At 46.8% G+C, this 20,011-nt stretch overlaps 1 protein-coding gene across 1 annotated transcript; it reads right to left on the bottom strand.

Moving 5' to 3' along the window:
• Positions 1–13,636: 13,636 nt before the first annotated feature.
• LOC129861248 (G-protein coupled receptor 37-like 1) lies at positions 13,637–17,811 on the bottom strand. Its single transcript, XM_055932495.1, has 2 exons — positions 16,551–17,811; positions 13,637–15,315 (listed from the first exon to the last, which is right to left on the bottom strand). The coding sequence occupies exons 1-2, from the start codon at positions 17,568–17,570 to the stop codon at positions 14,476–14,478; spliced, it is 1,860 nt and encodes a 619-aa protein (XP_055788470.1). The 5' UTR covers positions 17,571–17,811; the 3' UTR covers positions 13,637–14,475.
• Positions 17,812–20,011: the final 2,200 nt, after the last annotated feature.

Here is a 20,011-nt window from a genome sequence, read left to right as displayed (position 1 = left end):
TGTTCCTATCCACCCAGTAAGACCAGCAGGCTAATGTTCCTATCCACCCTGTAAGACCAGCAGGCTAATGTTCCTATCGACCCTGTAAAGCCAGCAGGCTAATGTTCCTATCCACTCAGTAAGACCAGCAGGCTAATGTTCCTATCCACTCAGTAAGACCAACAGGCTAATGTTCCTATCCACCCAGTAAGGCCAGCAGGCTAATGTTCCTATCCACTCAGTAGGACCAGCAGGCTAATGTTCCTATCCACTCAGTAAGACCAGCAGGCTAATGTTCCTATCCACCCTGTAAGACCAGCAGGCTAATGTTCCTATAGACTCAGTAAGACCAACAGGCTAATGTTCCTATCCACTCAGTAAGGTTAGCAGGCTAATGTTCCTATCCACCCAGTAAGACCAGCAGGCTAATGTTCCTATCCACCCAGTAAGACCAGCAGGCTAATGTTCCTATCCACCCAGTAAGACCAGCAGGCTAATGTTCCTATAGACTCAGTAAGGACAGCAGGCTAATGTTCCTATCCACTCAGTAAGACCAGCAGGCTAATGTTCCTATCCACCCAGTAAGACCAGCAGGCTAATGTTCCTATCGACCCTGTAAGGCCAGCAGGCTAATGTTCCTATCCACCCAGTAAGACCAGCAGGCTAATGTTCCTATCCACCCAGTAAGACCAGCAGGCTAATGTTCCTATCGACCCTGTAAGGCCAGCAGGCTAATGTTCCTATCCACCCAGTAAGACCAGCAGGCTAATGTTCCTATCCACCCTGTAAGACCAGCAGGCTAATGTTCCTATCGACCCTGTAAAGCCAGCAGGCTAATGTTCCTATCCACTCAGTAAGACCAGCAGGCTAATGTTCCTATCCACTCAGTAAGACCAACAGGCTAATGTTCCTATCCACCCAGTAAGGCCAGCAGGCTAATGTTCCTATCCACTCAGTAAGACCAGCAGGCTAATGTTCCTATCCACTCAGTAAGACCAGCAGGCTAATGTTCCTATCCACCCAGTAAGACCAGCAGGCTAATGTTCCTATAGACCCAGTAAGACCAGCAGGCTAATGTTCCTATAGACTCAGTAAGACCAGCAGGCTAATGTTCCTATCCACTCAGTAAGACCAGCAGGCTAATGTTCCTATCCACCCAGTAAGACCAGCAGGCTAATGTTCCTATCGACCCTGTAAGGCCAGCAGGCTAATGTTCCTATCCACCCAGTAAGACCAGCAGGCTAATGTTCCTATCCACCCAGTAAGACCAGCAGGCTAATGTTCCTATCGACCCTGTAAGGCCAGCAGGCTAATGTTCCTATCCACCCAGTAAGACCAGCAGGCAAATGTTCCTATCCACCCTGTAAGACCAGCAGGCTAATGTTCCTATCGACCCTGTAAAGCCAGCAGGCTAATGTTCCTATCCACTCAGTAAGACCAGCAGGCTAATGTTCCTATCCACTCAGTAAGACCAACAGGCTAATATTCCTATCCACCCAGTAAGGCCAGCAGGCTAATGTTCCTATCCACTCAGTAGGACCAGCAGGCTAATGTTCCTATCCACTCAGTAAGACCAGCAGGCTAATGTTCCTATCCACCCTGTAAGACCAGCAGGCTAATGTTCCTATAGACTCAGTAAGACCAACAGGCTAATGTTCCTATCCACTCAGTAAGGTTAGCAGGCTAATGTTCCTATCCACCCAGTAAGACCAGCAGGCTAATGTTCCTATCCACCCAGTAAGACCAGCAGGCTAATGTTCCTATCCACCCAGTAAGACCAGCAGGCTAATGTTCCTATAGACTCAGTAAGGACAGCAAGCTAATGTTCCTATCCACTCAGTAAGGCCAGCAGGCTAATGTTCCTATCTACCCAGTAAGACCAGCAGGCTAATGTTCCTATAGACTCAGTAAGGACAGCAAGCTAATGTTCCTATCCACTCAGTAAGGCCAGCAGGCTAATGTTCCTATAGACTCAGTAAGACCAGCAGGCTAATGTTCCTATCGACCCAGTAAGGCCAGCAAGCTAATGTTCCTATCCACCCAGTAAGGCCAGCAAGCTAATGTTCCTATCCACCCAGTAAGGCCAGCAGGCTAATGTTCCTATCGACCCAGTAAGGCCAGCAAGCTAATGTTCCTATCCACCCAGTAAGGCCTGCAAGCTAATGTTCCTATCCACCCAGTAAGGTCAGCAGGCTAATGTTCCTATAGACTCAGTAAGACCAGCAGGCTAATGTTCCTATAGACTCAGTAAGACCAGCAGGCTAATGTTCCTATCCACCCTGTAAGGCCAGCAGGCTAATGTTCCTATAGACCCAGTAAGGCCAGCAGGCTAATGTTCCTATCCACCCAGTAAGGCCAGCAGGCTAATGTTCCTATAGACCCAGTAAGCCAGCAGGCTAATGTTCCTATCCACCCAGTAAGGTCAGCAGGCTAATGTTCCTATCCACCCAGTAAGACCAGCAGGCTAATGTTCCTATCCACCCAGTAAGGTCAGCAGGCTAATGTTCCTATAGACTCAGTAAGGCCAGCAGGCTAATGTTCCTATAGACTCAGTAAGGCCAGCAGGCTAATGTTCCTATCCACCCAGTAAGGCCAGCAGGCTAATGTTCCTATCCACCCAGTAAGGTCAGCAGGCTAATGTTCCTATCGACCCTGTAAGGCCAGCAGGCTAATGTTCCTATCGACCCTGTAAGGCCAGCAGGCTAATGTTCCTATCCACCCAGTAAGGCCAGCAGGCTAATGTTCCTATCGACCCAGTAAGGCCAGCAAGCTAATGTTCCTATCCACCCAGTAAGGCCTGCAAGCTAATGTTCCTATCCACCCAGTAAGGTCAGCAGGCTAATGTTCCTATAGACTCAGTAAGACCAGCAGGCTAATGTTCCTATAGACTCAGTAAGACCAGCAGGCTAATGTTCCTATCCACCCTGTAAGGCCAGCAGGCTAATGTTCCTATAGACCCAGTAAGGCCAGCAGGCTAATGTTCCTATCCACCCAGTAAGGCCAGCAGGCTAATGTTCCTATAGACCCAGTAAGCCAGCAGGCTAATGTTCCTATCCACCCAGTAAGGTCAGCAGGCTAATGTTCCTATCCACCCAGTAAGACCAGCAGGCTAATGTTCCTATCGACCCAGTAAGGTCAGCAGGCTAATGTTCCTATAGACTCATCAAGGCCAGCAGGCTAATGTTCCTATAGACTCAGTAAGGCCAGCAGGCTAATGTTCCTATCCACCCAGTAAGGCCAGCAGGCTAATGTTCCTATCCACCCAGTAAGGTCAGCAGGCTAATGTTCCTATCGACCCTGTAAGGCCAGCAGGCTAATGTTCCTATCGACCCTGTAAGGCCAGCAGGCTAATGTTCCTATCCACTCAGTAAGACCAGCAGGCTAATGTTCCTAGCCACTCAGTAGGACCAGCAGGCTAATGTTCCTATCCACTCAGTAAGACCAGCAGGCTAATGTTCCTATCCACTCAGTAAGGCCAGCAGGCTAATGTTCCTATCCACCCAGTAAGACCAGCAGGCGAATGTTCCTATCAACCCTGTAAGGCCAGCAAGCTAATGTTCCTATCAACCCTGTAAGACCAGCAGGCTAATGTTCCTATCCACCCAGTAAGACCAGCAGGCTAATGTTCCTATAGACCCAGTAAGACCAGCAGGCTAATGTTCCTATAGACCCAGTAAGACCAGCAGGCTAATGTTCCTATCAACCCTGTAAGACCAGCAGGCTAATGTTCCTATCTACCCAGTAAGACCAGCAGGCTAATGTTCCTATAGACCCAGTAAGACCAGCAGGCTAATGTTCCTATAGACTCAGTAAGACCAGCAGGCTAATGTTCCTATCCACTCAGTAAGACCAGCAGGCTAATGTTCCTATCCACCCAGTAAGACCAGCAGGCTAATGTTCCTATCGACCCTGTAAGGCCAGCAGGCTAATGTTCCTATCCACCCAGTAAGGCCTGCAAGCTAATGTTCCTATCCACCCAGTAAGGTCAGCAGGCTAATGTTCCTATAGACTCAGTAAGACCAGCAGGCTAATGTTCCTATAGACTCAGTAAGACCAGCAGGCTAATGTTCCTATCCACCCTGTAAGGCCAGCAGGCTAATGTTCCTATAGACCCAGTAAGGCCAGCAGGCTAATGTTCCTATCCACCCAGTAAGGCCAGCAGGCTAATGTTCCTATAGACCCAGTAAGCCAGCAGGCTAATGTTCCTATCCACCCAGTAAGGTCAGCAGGCTAATGTTCCTATCCACCCAGTAAGACCAGCAGGCTAATGTTCCTATCGACCCAGTAAGGTCAGCAGGCTAATGTTCCTATAGACTCAGTAAGGCCAGCAGGCTAATGTTCCTATAGACTCAGTAAGGCCAGCAGGCTAATGTTCCTATCCACCCAGTAAGGCCAGCAGGCTAATGTTCCTATCCACCCAGTAAGGTCAGCAGGCTAATGTTCCTATCGACCCTGTAAGGCCAGCAGGCTAATGTTCCTATAGACTCAGTAAGGCCAGCAGGCTAATGTTCCTATAGACTCAGTAAGGCCAGCAGGCTAATGTTCCTATCCACCAAGTAAGACCAGCAGGCTAATGTTCCTATAGACCCAGTAAGGTCAGCAGGCTAATGTTCCCATTGACCCAGTAAGGAGAGCAGGCTAATGTTCCTATCGACCCTGTAAGGCCAGCAGGCTAATGTTCCTATCCACCCAGTAAGGCCAGCAGGCTAATGTTCCTATCTACCCAGTAAGACCAGCAGTCTAATGTTCCTATCCACTCAGTAAGACCAGCAGGCTAATGTTCCTATAGACTCAGTAAGGTCAGCAGGCTAATGTTCCTATCCACCCAGTAAGACCAGCAGGCTAATGTTCCTATAGACTCAGTAAGACCAGCAGTCTAATGTTCCTATCCACTCAGTAAGACCAGCAGGCTAATGTTCCTATCCACCCAGTAAGACCAGCAGGCTAATGTTCCTATAGACTCAGTAAGACCAGCAGGCTAATGTTCCTATCCACACAGTAAGACCAGCAGGCTAATGTTCCTATAGACTCAGTAAGGCCAGCAGGCTAATGTTCCTATCCACTCAGTAAGACCAGCAGGCTAATGTTCCTATAGACCCAGTAAGGCCAGCAGGCTAATGTTCCTATAGACTCAGTAAGACCAGCAGGCTAATGTTCCTATCCACTCAGTAAGACCAGCAGGCTAATGTTCCTATCCACCCAGTAAGACCAGCAGGCTAATGTTCCTATAGACCCAGTAAGACCAGCAGGCTAATGTTCCTATAGACTCAGTAAGACCAGCAGGCTAATGTTCCTATCCACTCAGTAAGACCAGCAGGTAAATGTTCCTATCCACCCAGTAAGACCAGCAGGCTAATGTTCCTATCGACCCTGTAAGGCCAGCAGGCTAATGTTCCTATCCACCCAGTAAGACCAGCAGGCTAATGTTCCTATCCACCCAGTAAGACCAGCAGGCTAATGTTCCTATCGACCCTGTAAGGCCAGCAGGCTAATGTTCCTATCCACCCAGTAAGGCCTGCAAGCTAATGTTCCTATCCACCCAGTAAGGTCAGCAGGCTAATGTTCCTATAGACTCAGTAAGACCAGCAGGCTAATGTTCCTATAGACTCAGTAAGACCAGCAGGCTAATGTTCCTATCCACCCTGTAAGGCCAGCAGGCTAATGTTCCTATAGACCCAGTAAGGCCAGCAGGCTAATGTTCCTATCCACCCAGTAAGGCCAGCAGGCTAATGTTCCTATAGACCCAGTAAGCCAGCAGGCCAATGTTCCTATCCACCCAGTAAGGTCAGCAGGCTAATGTTCCTATCCACCCAGTAAGACCAGCAGGCTAATGTTCCTATCGACCCAGTAAGGTCAGCAGGCTAATGTTCCTATAGACTCAGTAAGGCCAGCAGGCTAATGTTCCTATAGACTCAGTAAGGCCAGCAGGCTCATGTTCCTATCCACCCAGTAAGGCCAGCAGGCTAATGTTCCTATCCACCCAGTAAGGTCAGCAGGCTAATGTTCCTATCGACCCTGTAAGGCCAGCAGGCTAATGTTCCTATCGACCCTGTAAGGCCAGCAGGCTAATGTTCCTATCCACTCAGTAAGACCAGCAGGCTAATGTTCCTATCCACTCAGTAGGACCAGCAGGCTAATGTTCCTATCCACTCAGTAAGACCAGCAGGCTAATGTTCCTATCCACTCAGTAAGGACAGCAGGCTAATGTTCCTATCCACCCTGTAAGACCAGCAGGCTAATGTTCCTATCAACCCTGTAAGGCCAGCAAGCTAATGTTCCTATCAACCCTGTAAGACCAGCAGGCTAATGTTCCTATCCACCCAGTAAGACCAGCAGGCTAATGTTCCTATAGACCCAGTAAGACCAGCAGGCTAATGTTCCTATAGACCCAGTAAGACCAGCAGGCTAATGTTCCTATCAACCCTGTAAGACCAGCAGGCTAATGTTCCTATCTACCCAGTAAGACCAGCAGGCTAATGTTCCTATAGACCCAGTAAGACCAGCAGGCTAATGTTCCTATCCACCCAGTAAGACCAGCAGGCTAATGTTCCTATCCACCCAGTAAGACCAGCAGGCTAATGTTCCTATCCACCCAGTAAGACCAGCAGGCTAATGTTCCTATCGACCCTGTAAGGCCAGCAGGCTAATGTTCCTATCCACCCAGTAAGACCAGCAGGCTAATGTTCCTATCCACCCAGTAAGACCAGCAGGCTAATGTTCCTATCGACCCTGTAAGGCCAGCAGGCTAATGTTCCTATCCACCCAGTAAGACCAGCAGGCTAATGTTCCTATCCACCCTGTAAGACCAGCAGGCTAATGTTCCTATCGACCCTGTAAAGCCAGCAGGCTAATGTTCCTATCCACTCAGTAAGACCAGCAGGCTAATGTTCCTATCCACTCAGTAAGACCAACAGGCTAATGTTCCTATCCACCCAGTAAGGCCAGCAGGCTAATGTTCCTATAGACTCAGTAAGGCCAGCAGGCTAATGTTCCTATCCACCCAGTAAGGCCAGCAGGCTAATATTCCTATCCACCCAGTAAGGCCAGCAGGCTAATGTTCCTATAGACTCAGTAAGACCAACAGGCTAATGTTCCTATCCACTCAGTAAGACCAGCAGGCTAATGTTCCTATCTACTCAGTAAGACCAGCAGGCTAATGTTCCTATCCACCCTGTAAGACCAGCAGGCTAATGTTCCTATAGACTCAGTAAGACCAACAGGCTAATGTTCCTATCCACTCAGTAAGGGCAGCAGGCTAATGTTCCTATAGACCCATTAAGGACAGCAAGCTAATGTTCCTATCCACTCAGTAAGGCCAGCAGGCTAATGTTCCTATCTACCCAGTAAGACCAGCAGGCTAATGTTCCTATAGACTCAGTAAGGACAGCAAGCTAATGTTCCTATCCACTCAGTAAGGCCAGCAGGCTAATGTTCCTATAGACTCAGTAAGACCAGCAGGCTAATGTTCCTATCCACCCAGTAAGGCCAGCAAGCTAATGTTCCTATCCACCCAGTAAGGCCTGCAAGCTAATGTTCCTATCCACCCAGTAAGGCCAGCAGGCTAATGTTCCTATCGAATCAGTAAGGCCAGCAAGCTAATGTTCCTATCCACCCAGTAAGGCCTGCAAGCTAATGTTCCTATCCACCCAGTAAGGTCAGCAGGCTAATGTTCCTATAGACTCAGTAAGACCAGCAGGCTAATGTTCCTATAGACTCAGTAAGGTCAGCAGGCTAATGTTCCTATCCACTCAGTAAGGTCAGCAGGCTAATGTTCCTATAGACTCAGTAAGACCAGCAGGCTAATGTTCCTATAGACTCAGTAAGGCCAGCAAGCTAATGTTCCTATCCACCCAGTAAGGCCTGCAAGCTAATGTTCCTATCCACCCAGTAAGGTCAGCAGGCTAATGTTCCTATAGACTCTGTAAGACCAGCAGGCTAATGTTCCTATAGACTCAGTAAGGTCAGCAGGCTAATGTTCCTATCCACTCAGTAAGGTCAGCAGGCTAATGTTCCTATAGACTCAGTAAGACCAGCAGGCTAATGTTCCTATAGACTCAGTAAGGTCAGCAGGCTAATGTTCCTATCCACCCAGTAAGACCAGCAGGCTAATGTTCCTATCCACTCAGTAAGGTCAGCAGGCTAATGTTCCTATCCACTCAGTAAGGCCAGCAGGCTAATGTTCCTATCGACCCTGTAAGGACAGCAAGCTAATGTTCCTATCCACTCAGTAAGGCCAGCAGGCTAATGTTCCTATAGACCCAGTAAGGCCAGCAGGCTAATGTTCCTATCCACTCAGTAAGGTCAGCAGGCTAATGTTCCTATAGACCCAGTAAGGCCAGCAGGCTAATGTTCCTATCGACTCTGTAAGGACAGCAAGCTAATGTTCCTATCCACTCAGTAAGTCCAGCAGGCTAATGTTCCTATAGACTCAGTAAGGCCAGCAGGCTAATGTTCCTATAGACTCAGTAAGGCCAGCAGGCTAATGTTCCTATATACCCAGTAAGGCCAGCAGGCTAATGTTCCTATAGACCCAGTAAGGCCAGCAGGCTAATGTTCCTATCCACCCTGTAAGGCCAGCAGGCTAATGTTCCTATCCACCCAGTAAGGCCAGCAGGCTAATGTTCCTATCCACCCTGTAAGGCCAGCAGGCTAATGTTCCTATCGACCCAGTAAGGCCAGCAGGCTAATGTTCCTATCCACCCTGTAAGGCCAGCAGGCTAATGTTCCTATCCACTCAGTAAGGCCAGCAGGCTAATGTTCCTATCGACCCTGTAAGGCCAGCAGGCTAATGTTCCTATCGACCCTGTAAGGCCAGCAGGCTAATGTTCCTATCCACTCAGTAAGACCAGCAGGCTAATGTTCCTATCCACTCAGCAAGACCAGCGGGCTAATGTTCCTATCCACTCAGTAAGACCAGCAGGCTAATGTTCCTTCTCCACTCAGTAAGGCCAGCAGGCTAATGTTCCTATAGACTCAGTAAGGCCAGCAGGCTAATGTTCCTATCCACCCAGTAAGACCAGCAGGCTAATGTTCCTATCCACTCAGTAAGACCAGCAGGCTAATGTTCCTATCCACCCAGTAAGACCAGCAGGCTAATGTTCCTATCCACTCAGTAAGACCAGCAGGCTAATGTTCCTATCCACCCAGTAAGGCCAGCAGGCTAATGTTCCTATTGACCCAGTAAGGCCAGCAGGCTAATGTTCCTATCCACCCAGTAAGGCCAGCAGGCTAATGTTCCTATCCACTCAGTAAGACCAGCAGGCTAATGTTCCTATCCACTCAGTAAGGCCAGCAGGCTAATGTTCCTATCCACCCAGTAAGACCAGCAGGCTAATGTTCCTATCCACTCAGTAAGACCAGCAGGCTAATGTTCCTATCCACCCAGTAAGACCAGCAGGCTAATGTTCCTATCCACTCAGTAAGACCAGCAGGCTAATGTTCCTATCCACCCAGTAAGGCCAGCAGGCTAATGTTCCTATAGACCCAGTAAGACCAGCAGGCTAATGTTCCTATCCACTCAGTAAGGCCAGCAGGCTAATGTTCCTATCGACCCTGTAAGACCAGCAGGCTAATGTTCCTATCGACCCTGTAAGACCAGCAGGCTAATGTTCCTATCGACCCTGTAAGACCAGCAGGCTAATGTTCTTATCCACTCAGTAAGGCCAGCAGGCTAATGTTCCTATAGACCCAGTAAGGCCAGCAGGCTAATGTTCCTTTCCACTCAGTAAGACCAGCAGGCTAATGTTCCTATAGACCCAGTAAGACCAGCAGGCTAATGTTCCTATCCACCCAGTAAGACCAGCAGGCTAATGTTCCTATCCACTCAGTAAGGCCAGCAGGCTAATGTTCCTATAGACCCAGTAAGACCAGCAGGCTAATGTTCCTATCCACCCAGTAAGACCAGCAGGCTAATGTTCCTATCCACCCAGTAAGGCCAGCAGGCTAATGTTCCTATAGACTCAGTAAGGCCAGCAGGCTAATGTTCCTATCCACCCAGTAAGGCCAGCAGGCTAATGTTCCTATATACCCAGTAAGGCCAGCAGGCTAATCTCTTTTTATTGGTATGTAACTATTATGAAAATTGTATTGTCATTTTGTTTTGTATTTAAACGCTACTTTAATTGTGTACATGACACTGCAACAAAATATCCCCATGGGGACAATAAAATCAGTAAAGTAAAGTAGGCAAGTTTTAACGTGCTTACACTTTCGAGGCTCCTGAGTGGCGCAGCGATCTAAGGCACTGCATCTCAGTGCTAGAGGCGTCACTACAGACCCTGGTTTGATCCCGGGTTGTATCACAACCGGCTGTGATTGGGAGTCCCATAGGGTGGCGCACAATTGGCCCAGAATTATCCAGGTTAGGGGAGGGATTGGCCGGGGTAGGCCGTCATTGTAAAATAAGAATTTGTTCTTAACTGACTTGCCTAGTTAAAAAAGGTTAAATACAAATAAATAATACACTACACACGTATGGGGAGGGTGTGCTTCCCCTACAACACTCTCACCTCTTTCTCAATGCTGATTTTCAACAAGTGGGTAAAGCCTTTGTGTATGACAAATCTAAGCACCAATGTGGTAAAGAAGTTGTGTTGTTTTGGAGAGCTTCCCAAGCACCCAGACCCAGAGAGGGGAGGAACTGTTGTGTTGTTTTAGAGAGCTTCCCAAGCACCCAGACCCCAGAGAGGGGAGGAACTGTTGTGTTGTTTTAGAGAGCTTCCCAAACACCCAGACCCCAGAGAGGGGAGGAACTGTTGTGTTGTTTTAGAGAGCTTCCCAAGCACCCAGACCCCAGAGAGGGGAGGAACTGTTGTGTTGTTTTAGAGAGCTTCCCAAGCACCCAGACCCCAGAGAGGGGAGGAACTGTTGTGTTGTTTTAGAGAGATTCCCAAGCACCCAGACCCCAGAGAGGGGAGGAACTGTTGTGTTGTTTTAGAGAGCTTCCCAAGCACCCAGACCCCAGAGAGGGGAGGAACTGTTGTGTTGTTTTAGAGAGCTTCCCAAGCACCCAGACCCCAGAGAGGGGAGGAACTGTTGTATTGTTTTAGAGAGCTTCCCAAGCACCCAGACCCCAGAGAGGGGAGGAACTGTTGTGTTGTTTTAGAGAGATTCCCAAGCACCCAGACCCCAGAGAGGGGAGGAACTGTGGGTACCAGAGAGGTACTATGAGATCGGTGATCTCAGAAAGGCCCAGACTAAATGAATAGAAGTTACTTTCCTCCCTACTCTCCTTCTCTGGGTTGAGCCGCATTATGCCATGAATACAAACGAGTTGTGACAACAAGCTCTGTACTTGTCCCTCCTTGGCATGACAATAATGAGGCTTCCTGTCCAGAGAGAACAAGGTGGTCCGCTATAGAGGCCTGGGTCTGGACAGGACCGGTGTGTGGACATTCATGCTCAGGATCCACGCCAACCTCTCTGATTCAGATCAATTTGTGTTCCTCGGAGGGCCAAAGCTCTCTGTCAGGCCTCTGCCATGACAACAGAGCTCCCCCCAACCCTCGTCAGTTTTCCCACAGAACAAAACAAACATTGTCCCCGCATCAAGGGGAGGTGAGGCAGCTCTGTGTTCATAAGTGGGGACATTCAGGTCATATTAGTCTACGTTCACTGAGCCAACCCAAAGAGGTCTCTCTCTCTCTCTCTCTCTCTCTCTCTCTCTCTCTCTCTCTCTCTCTCTCTCTCTCTCTCTCTCTCTCTCTCTCTCTCTCTCTCTCTCTCACCCTCTCTCTTTCCCTCTCTCTCTCCCTCGTCTTTGGTGTTTCATAAATACACTACAATGCAGGTGAAAGTAGTTTAATCAAAAAAGTTGTTTCATCAAGCATTTAGAAATGTACTTACAGTATCAATCAAATGAGTGCACATGATCTGATCTATAAGATGGATAACTTCTGTCCTATTGCTGCTTGTAACGCCAGCTTGCTGTGTCATCATGTAGTCAACTTTTCATCCTGAAATACGCTCTCTATTTGTTTACCTGCTGCAGAGCTTCATGAACCATCCCACTCCCTCAGTCCTTGTATGTTAGCGGACTGGCATTGGATGTTATAGCATGGGGAGGCTATCTGTTGATTTGTGTCGGTGGCTTCATTAATGAAACAGAGAGGCGACTGTTCACTGTTCAGTCATTAGTGTCCACAGGAGCTGGTGAGGAGCTCTGCTCACTGCTAATGAGGCTCCAACACCATCTGCCCAGGCCCTGACAGTCTCTGAACATGCTCCAAGACCCAGAGAGAGAGACTCTAAAGAGGTCAACCACCCCCCGAAAAAAAAAAGACCCTCCTCTGTCTCTAAACCCTTCAATCAGTGCATCATTGAATGGAGAAACCAGATTGTCTCTGTACATTCAAACTGACTTCTAAGCTAATCACAATTGGGTATTGTTAGGCCCTATAGAGCTCGCCAGCTTGTAGTGCTAAAAAACATTCATGAGTTAGCATTTTCTACCTCTGGTTTGTTGGCCAGTCCTATGGTGAAAATGAATGAGGAAAGAGTGGGGTTTTGGGATATACGCTGAAAATAAGGTCTGAGGTTAACATAGCATTAGGAGATCTTATACGTTTTGTTTTATGAGCAAATATCAGTCAGATAACATAAGCTTTATCAATGATGAAGCCTTTATGTGCTTGTTTTGATTACATAAATGCTTCCAAATTCACAAAAAGTGCCCTTACAAAAGTTGAACTGCATTTACAGTATAGTGCACTGTAACTGCAGTTACACAGCAAAATTACTTTAGTAAAAAAAAGTGTTATTTTGGACACACTATTTGCAGCAATCTTTTTTCGTAAGAGTTCAAAAATGTACAATAATTAACTGCAGCAGAGGCATAGGAACCTGAAAATGAACACTGGTTAGATAATGAAGATGATCTCATAGAGCAAAACGTACAGTATACGATCTCCTCAGACCTTATTTTCAGTGTTGATCCCCATAGGCTTTGGCCAACAAGCCATTGTGGAGTTAGCCTCTTGTTAATGCCGACAAAAAGACGTTATTACTGTTGCCCTCTATTGGCTTACTGGTGATCTTTTGATATGCTGTCCAATCAAGTTGCCTTGAGTTTCATTGTACGTTGGAAACAACGCATTGCATACTCCTGGTGTCTGTGCTGTGGTGTTCTCTGATTGAACCTAGTCCGTCACATTGGAAATTTCTCGCATCCCCAAGCCAATGTCCATCTCCATTTTTTTAAGTAAAAAAACAACATACATTTCTTTCAAACCTTCACGACAACATGAGAGAACATGCAGTAGTGCCACGTGTTCAATTGGACAGGGGCACCAGACAGGGTGAGAAAATGGTGGAAGGCCTGCCCGGCTTTGGCTCGTCTACAATACCCGTGAATTTTGGGACGATAACCTGGCAACTCAACTGTAGTTCCACTCCCAGGGCCTCAGAGTGGAGGCTTCCACTGGCCCCTGTAGAACAATGACATTCTTATGAGAGGAACTCTGTTGCTGTCCAAAGCCTGAATCAGTGAGAGGAGAAATATGCTCCAGGTCAGAGGGAGGACACCATTATTGAGTTTCATAGGGTCAATCGGATGCGCATCAAGCACAAATCACCCAAAATCCCTTCATCTGGTTGAGCAAATTTATTTTTTCAACTAACGTTTATGAAATCTCTCTGTGAGAAAAATGACAAGCGCTGATAAATTACAAACCTTTATTGGATAAATTAAACACAACTAGAGCTGGTGGATTTTTCTCTTATTCACAACATGATGTCTGACTTCTTTCCTAACCTTCTTACAACCAGTTTATAACCTTGACCTCTGTACAGTGACTTCTCATGATTATCTGGTCAAATTATTTTGTATTATTCACAACACTTTGATTAGATGGAAAATGCTATGTCTAAACCCTCCCTGTTGATTATTAATATTACTCAAAACAATAATTGATACACGGGACGGCTATAGATGAAGTAGCTGCATGGATAATTGGGTGGCATGAAGAAAACGATAAGGCACACTTATGTGTGTCGACTAAAGAGCCAATCATTTTACAGATATGTTAATAGTTGTGACGTCAAGAAATAATGATCTCAGTGCCGGACACTCTGGGGCTGTTAGTCAACCCTAGTATAGTAATCTAACATAATACTCTGTTTATTTTTGACCTAATAATCCTTAGACTAAACACGTTAGGGTGACACTTCTACAAGGATATTAAATGGAGCTCATGTCCTTCTTCTCTCCAGTCCTCCTAGTCTGCACTAGTCAATGTCTGAACTTCCTGTAAAATGAACCACCTTAAAACTGGATGGGGTGTTGTATCTATTTGGAGAGAACATCAAAAGGAGAGACATTACAGACATTAAGGCTACAGAGAAGGTGAAGCTGTCAATGGTCCCTGTCTTCTGACTAACAATACTGAAAACAAAGGTGTGTCCATGATTGAGATTGGAATGTCCACTGCTGAAAGGTGAGTTGCTTAGTTACCACATCTAACCAGTTTAGGTGATGGAAAGGAAGCAGGAGAGGCCGGTTCAGCTGGACCCGCTGATCGACAGGATGGCGGAGCTGTCCTTGGCTTTGTCAAAGAAGATGGAGGAGGACATCTCGTTGGTAATCTTGAGTTTGGCCTCGGTGCCAGGGGAATGTGAGCCACTGGGTTGGCACTCCTCACAGCAGCAGCAGCAGCAGTCCATGAAGGCCTGGCTCAGGGACTTACAGAGGCACAGCAGCAGCACCGGCGTCACCGACGACTTGAAGAACAGGGAGAACTGGTTGATGAGGGCCAGCAGGGTGGCAGTGTTGTCAGAGATGGGCATGGCGGTGTAGGCCAGGACGATGTTGCACACGTTCTCCGGCAGGGCGCAGATGCCGTAAACCACGGCCAGGGCCATCACGGTGCAGTTGAGCTGGCGCTCCACCTGTTGACTGTGTTGTATCTTCTGCTTCTTGGAGGGGGAGTGTTCCACCAGGCGCTGGGGGATATTGTCATTGGACACGTGGCAGGTGGCCAACTGGCACAAGAGGGTGAAGACCACGGGCAGGCAGAAGTAGCAACCAAAGTACCACCATATGCGGCACTCGTGGTAGTTGATGACAAGGGTGTACATGGACTCGGGGAGGTTGGAGGTAGGGTTCATGGTGCAGGAGTCCACCACGGCCCCTGTGGCTGGAGACACGGCCTGGCTGAGCTGCCACAGCAGTAGCTCTGGGGCCGCCAGCACCATGGAGCCCAGCCATATGATCAGCAGCTTGGCCAGGATGGACTGGCAGCTCTCCACTTGCCGGATTTTGGGCTGGGAGCTGGTGGTAGAGTTGAAGCGGTCAATACCCAGGGCACACAGGCTGAAGGATGTCACCCCTAGGGAGGTCACCTGGAGAGTTATATGGATTAAAGAGGAAGAACTTGTGAGATATGCTACATCTTTCACGATGGGCTGTTTTTTCTGCTTATCTGTGTTTTTTTAATGACTTTTGTGATCTTTCAATCTACAAATGTGGGTGGAATTAGTGAAAACTACACTTTTCACATGCTGCACACAGCATTTATAAACACGTATCATGTTAATAAAAGGGGTGTCAAACATACGGCCTGCGGGGGGGTCCAATCCGGCACACGGGTGGTTTGGGGGGGACAAACTCAATATACTTTAAAATGACTAAAACCTAATCTAAACGGTGTATAAATGATCATGGACCTATATTCATACAGTTTATTGACTTGGGCCAGCTCACTAATAATCACTACATTCATACAGTTTATTGACTGGGTCCAGCTCACTAATAATCACTACATTCATACAGTTTATTGACTGGGTCCAGCTCACTAATAATCACTACATTCATACAGTTTATTGACTAGGTCCAGCTCACTAATAATCACTACATTCATACAGTTTATTGACTGGGTCCAGCTCACTAATAATCACTATATTCATACAGTTTATTGACTAGGTCCAGCTCACTAATAATCACTGAAATTAACTCTAGACAGTCAGGGAGGGAGCATCAAAAATTCCAAAATCGATGGAAAGAGAAGTATTTTTTATAGTAGTTTTACTCGTAATTTAAATTACAGAACAGTTTCAATATGGAAGAAGTCTTTCTGACCTGTTACATTAGCCGTCGAGATATACATTGATGAGTTTACAGTGTAGTATCTAGATACTCTATAATGTATGGCTTACATACAACTATGCAATGTGTTGTTTATTATCAGTCAATAAACTATGGTTTACCAGAAAACATACTATAAAGATTAAATTGGTAAAATGATTAAACGTTTAAAAACATTTCACAATGCCATGTGGCCCATAAACATAATTCAACCCATAACCTTCTTTTACGGCCTGGTTTGCAACAATGTCATAAATCAGTGTGAATATCCTATAATTATATAATCCAAGGAACAACAAAAATAAATGTAAGATTGTTTTAGGCAACAACAGGTACTAAACGTGTCATTAGGGACACATAATCATTGAGCCATGGTCAAATAGTTGTGTTCATTAATCATTTTCATGTGATTCCACCATGGCATAAGGGGAGGGGTGTCGCTTGAGCGGTGTGGGGAGGGGGGGGGGGGGGGGGCTAAGGGAATCGAACCCACCTCCATATATGGTACCACTCTGCATGAGATGTCCCCCAGCAGCCTCTTATTGGTGAGCTCATTGAAGACCACCACAGGTAAACAGAAGCAGAGCACCAGGAAGTCCCAGAAAGCCAAGCTGGCCAGGATGTAGTTCCAGGTACTCCTCATGTAGTAGTTGTGCCAGACGATGCACATCACAGCCAGGTTCCCTATAATCCCCACAGAGAACACCACCAGGGACAGGAACATGACAGCGTAGGCAGTGTAGGAACTGTAAGTCACTGGGTACAGAGGGTTGTGGATGTTGGTGATCCCCCTTTCTGTAGTGCTGCTGTTGCCCTGATCCACGTCTGTGTTGGCCCCAGTGTCCAGGGTTGAGTATGTGTTAGCCCCAGTGTCCAGGGTTGAGTCTGTGTTAGCCCCAGTGTCCAGGGTTGAGTCTGTGTTAGCCCCAGTGTCTAGGGTTGAGTCTGTGTTGGCCCCATTGTCCAGGGTTGAGTATGTGTTGGCCCCAGTGTCCAGGGTTGAGTATGTGTTAGCCCCAGTGTCCAGGGTTGAGTATGTGTTAGCCCCAGCAGTGTCCAGGGTTGAGTATGTGTTAGCCTCAGTGTACAGGGTTGAGTTTGTGTTGGCCCCGGTGTCCAGGGTTGAGTCTGTGTTGGCCCCAGTGTCCAGGATTGAGTCTGTGTTGGCCCCAGTGTCCAGGTATGAGTCTGTGTTGGCCCCAGTGTCCAGGGTTGAGCTAGCGAACTGGGTAGCTCTGGGTGAGGTGGACACGTTCTCATAAGACCGTGAGAAGGTAGACTGAGGTTCACCTGCGTCTGTGTCCTCGTCCTCTGCACCCCGCCGTGCTCTCTTGTGGTGCTTGTCCCATTCCAGTCGTTTCACATCCTCATTGCCATAACCATGGCTTTGAATGACTTGAATGTCGAGATTGATCATATCCTTTTCAAGAGATGCACTGTTTGTCTGTGGAATTGTTTTGGCATCGGAAGCCCACACAGTCAATAGTACCACCAGTGAAATAGAGGGAATCATCTTGAGAGCAGTAGCCTGAAAAGTAGCTTTTCTTTTAAATGTTGATCACGGCAGGAGACAGTGTCAAAATGAGGCCCCCTCAGCAGAAGTTCATTTAGTAGAGAAGAAGAAGTTGCCCAATCCGTGGTGGGATGCTGAAGCTTGGGGAACTTGCCTCTCTCTGCGTCCTGTGGCTGCAGGTCCATAGGCGAGTCTGTGAGTCTGTTAACAAGTACCGTTGCCTGCTCATTCATGGGTGGCTGGTCCCTTTGAAAAGGGGAAGACAAGAGGCAAACTCATCTGTTTCTCTCTATGGACCCCCAAATGGAGCAAAACGTTTGTGCCCTCTGCTGGTCAAAATACTGATCAGTTGCAGTTTTATGTTGTGCTTGTAGAGGGCAGTGCATGTCTCCAAAAAGTACACCAATCCCAAATACCGATCTGGTCCCATTCATTTCAATATTACATCCAGGTGGTACAACATCAATAAGGATACACGAAGATGGTTTTCTTGTGTGTCTTGTATATATAAGCAGATCTGTTGTGTTATTCAAAGGCACAGTATATTTTCACAGTGTTGGAACAGCGTCCTGTTTCAAAATTCACATGAACAGCCCAGCTCCCCTACTATACACACAACAGCATTGACAGGTTTAGCCCGTAGGAGAGGTGGAGTAATTTACGTCATCTACAATCTATTGGAATGTGTCATTACAGTGCTCATTTGCACTGCTCTTGGCAATAACGAACACCTTTTTCCTGTACCAACGTATGTCCACACACACACACACACACACACACACACACACACACACACACACACACACACACACACACGCACGCACACACACACACGCACACACAGGTTCCATGGTAAAGGCACATTCCTAAGCCTCAGGTATTTTTCAAATTTCTTAGAAAAAAGGATTCCAAAAGGATTCTCCGGCTGTCCCCATAGGGGACCTGTTTTTGGATCCAAAAAGGGTTCTTAAAAGTGTTCTCCTGTGGGTGACAACCGAAGAACAATTTTAGGTTCTAGATAGCACCTTTTTTTTCTAAGAGTGTAGTGTCCGAGGTGGAGAGCATATTTTAAGTACAAACACCTTTCATGAAGGGGGTTATAGAATTCACCAAAAGGCCAAAATGTCAGACTGAAATAAGTAACGCTATGCCCTACTGAGGCAGAATGTAACTCAAATATAATAGATAGATGGCCGGCTACAGGAAGGAGTTCTCTGGTCCAAGAAATAGTGGGCAATAGTGGGCAACCTGTTGATTGGCAGTTGGATGTTTGGATGTTTCCTATGTCTCCTGTGAGGTATTCCCTCTCATACACTTGTACGTACTCTCTCTCTCTCTCTGAAAATGCACAACAAAGTCTTCTTTTAGAGGAACATTTCACTCTGGCTCTGACACTGCAACTAAACTCAGCAAAAAAAGAAACGCCCCTTTTTCAGGACCCTGCCTTTCAAAGATAATTCGTAAAAATCCAAATAACTTCACATATCTTCATTGTAAAGGGTTTAAACACTGTTTCCCATACTTGTTCAATGAACCATAAACAATTAATGAACATGCTGTGAACCTGTGGAACGGTCGTTAACTTCTTATGGCTGCAGGGGCAGTATTGAGTAGCTTGGATGAAAGGTGCCCAGAGGTGCCCATAGTAAACTGCCTGCTCGTCAGTCCCAGTCACTAATACATGCATATTATTATTAGTATTGGATAGAAAACACTCTGAAGTTTCTAAAACTATTTGAATGATGTCTGTGGGTATAACAGAACTCATATGGCAGGCAAAAACCTGAGAAGAAATCCAAACAGGAAGTGGGAAATCTGAGGTTGGTCGATTTTCAACCAAGCCCCTTTTGAATACACAGTGGGATATGGATGAGTTTGCACGTCCTACGGCTTCCACTAGATGTCAACAGTCTGTAGAACCTTGTCTGATGCCTCTACTGTGAAGTGGGTCCGAAGGAGACAGGAATTAGTCAGGTCTATCATGACCTAACCATGCTCTGACCATGTGCGTTCACATGAGAGGGAGCTCTGTTCCATCGCACATCTGAAGACAATGTAATTCTCTGGTTGGAACGTTACTGAAGATTTATGTTAAAAACATTCTAAAGATTGATTCAATACATCGTTTGACATGTTTCTACTGACTGTTACGGAACTTTTTGACATTTCGTCTGCTTTTAGTGAACGCGCTTACTGACTTTGGATTTGTTTACCAAACACGCTAACAAAAATAGCTATTTGGACATAAATGATGGACATTACCGAACAAAACGAACATTTCTTGTGGAAGTGGGAGTCCTGGGAGTGCATTCCGACGAAGATCAGCAAAGGTAAGTGAAGATTTATAATGCTTTTTATGAGTTTTGTTGACTGCACAATTTGGCGGGTAACTGTATGGCTTCCTTTTGTGGCTGAACGCTGTTCTCAGATTATTGAATATT

The sequence above is a fragment of the Salvelinus fontinalis genome, chromosome 8 (genome assembly GCF_029448725.1).
Source record: "Salvelinus fontinalis isolate EN_2023a chromosome 8, ASM2944872v1, whole genome shotgun sequence".
NCBI lineage: Eukaryota > Metazoa > Chordata > Actinopteri > Salmoniformes > Salmonidae > Salvelinus > Salvelinus fontinalis.
This window is presented reverse-complemented; position numbering and strand designations above follow the sequence as displayed.

What these genes read in the sequence shown, in the direction of transcription:
- LOC129861248 (XM_055932495.1), bottom strand. Translation starts at nt 17,570, where the DNA reads ATGATTCCCTCTATTTCACTGGTGGTACTATTGACTGTGTGGGCTTCC. An exon ending in GAGTGGTACCATATATGGAG is followed by an intron (nt 15,316 to 16,550) that starts GTGGGTTCGATT and finishes ATAACTCTCCAG; the next exon opens with GTGACCTCCCTAGGGGTGAC.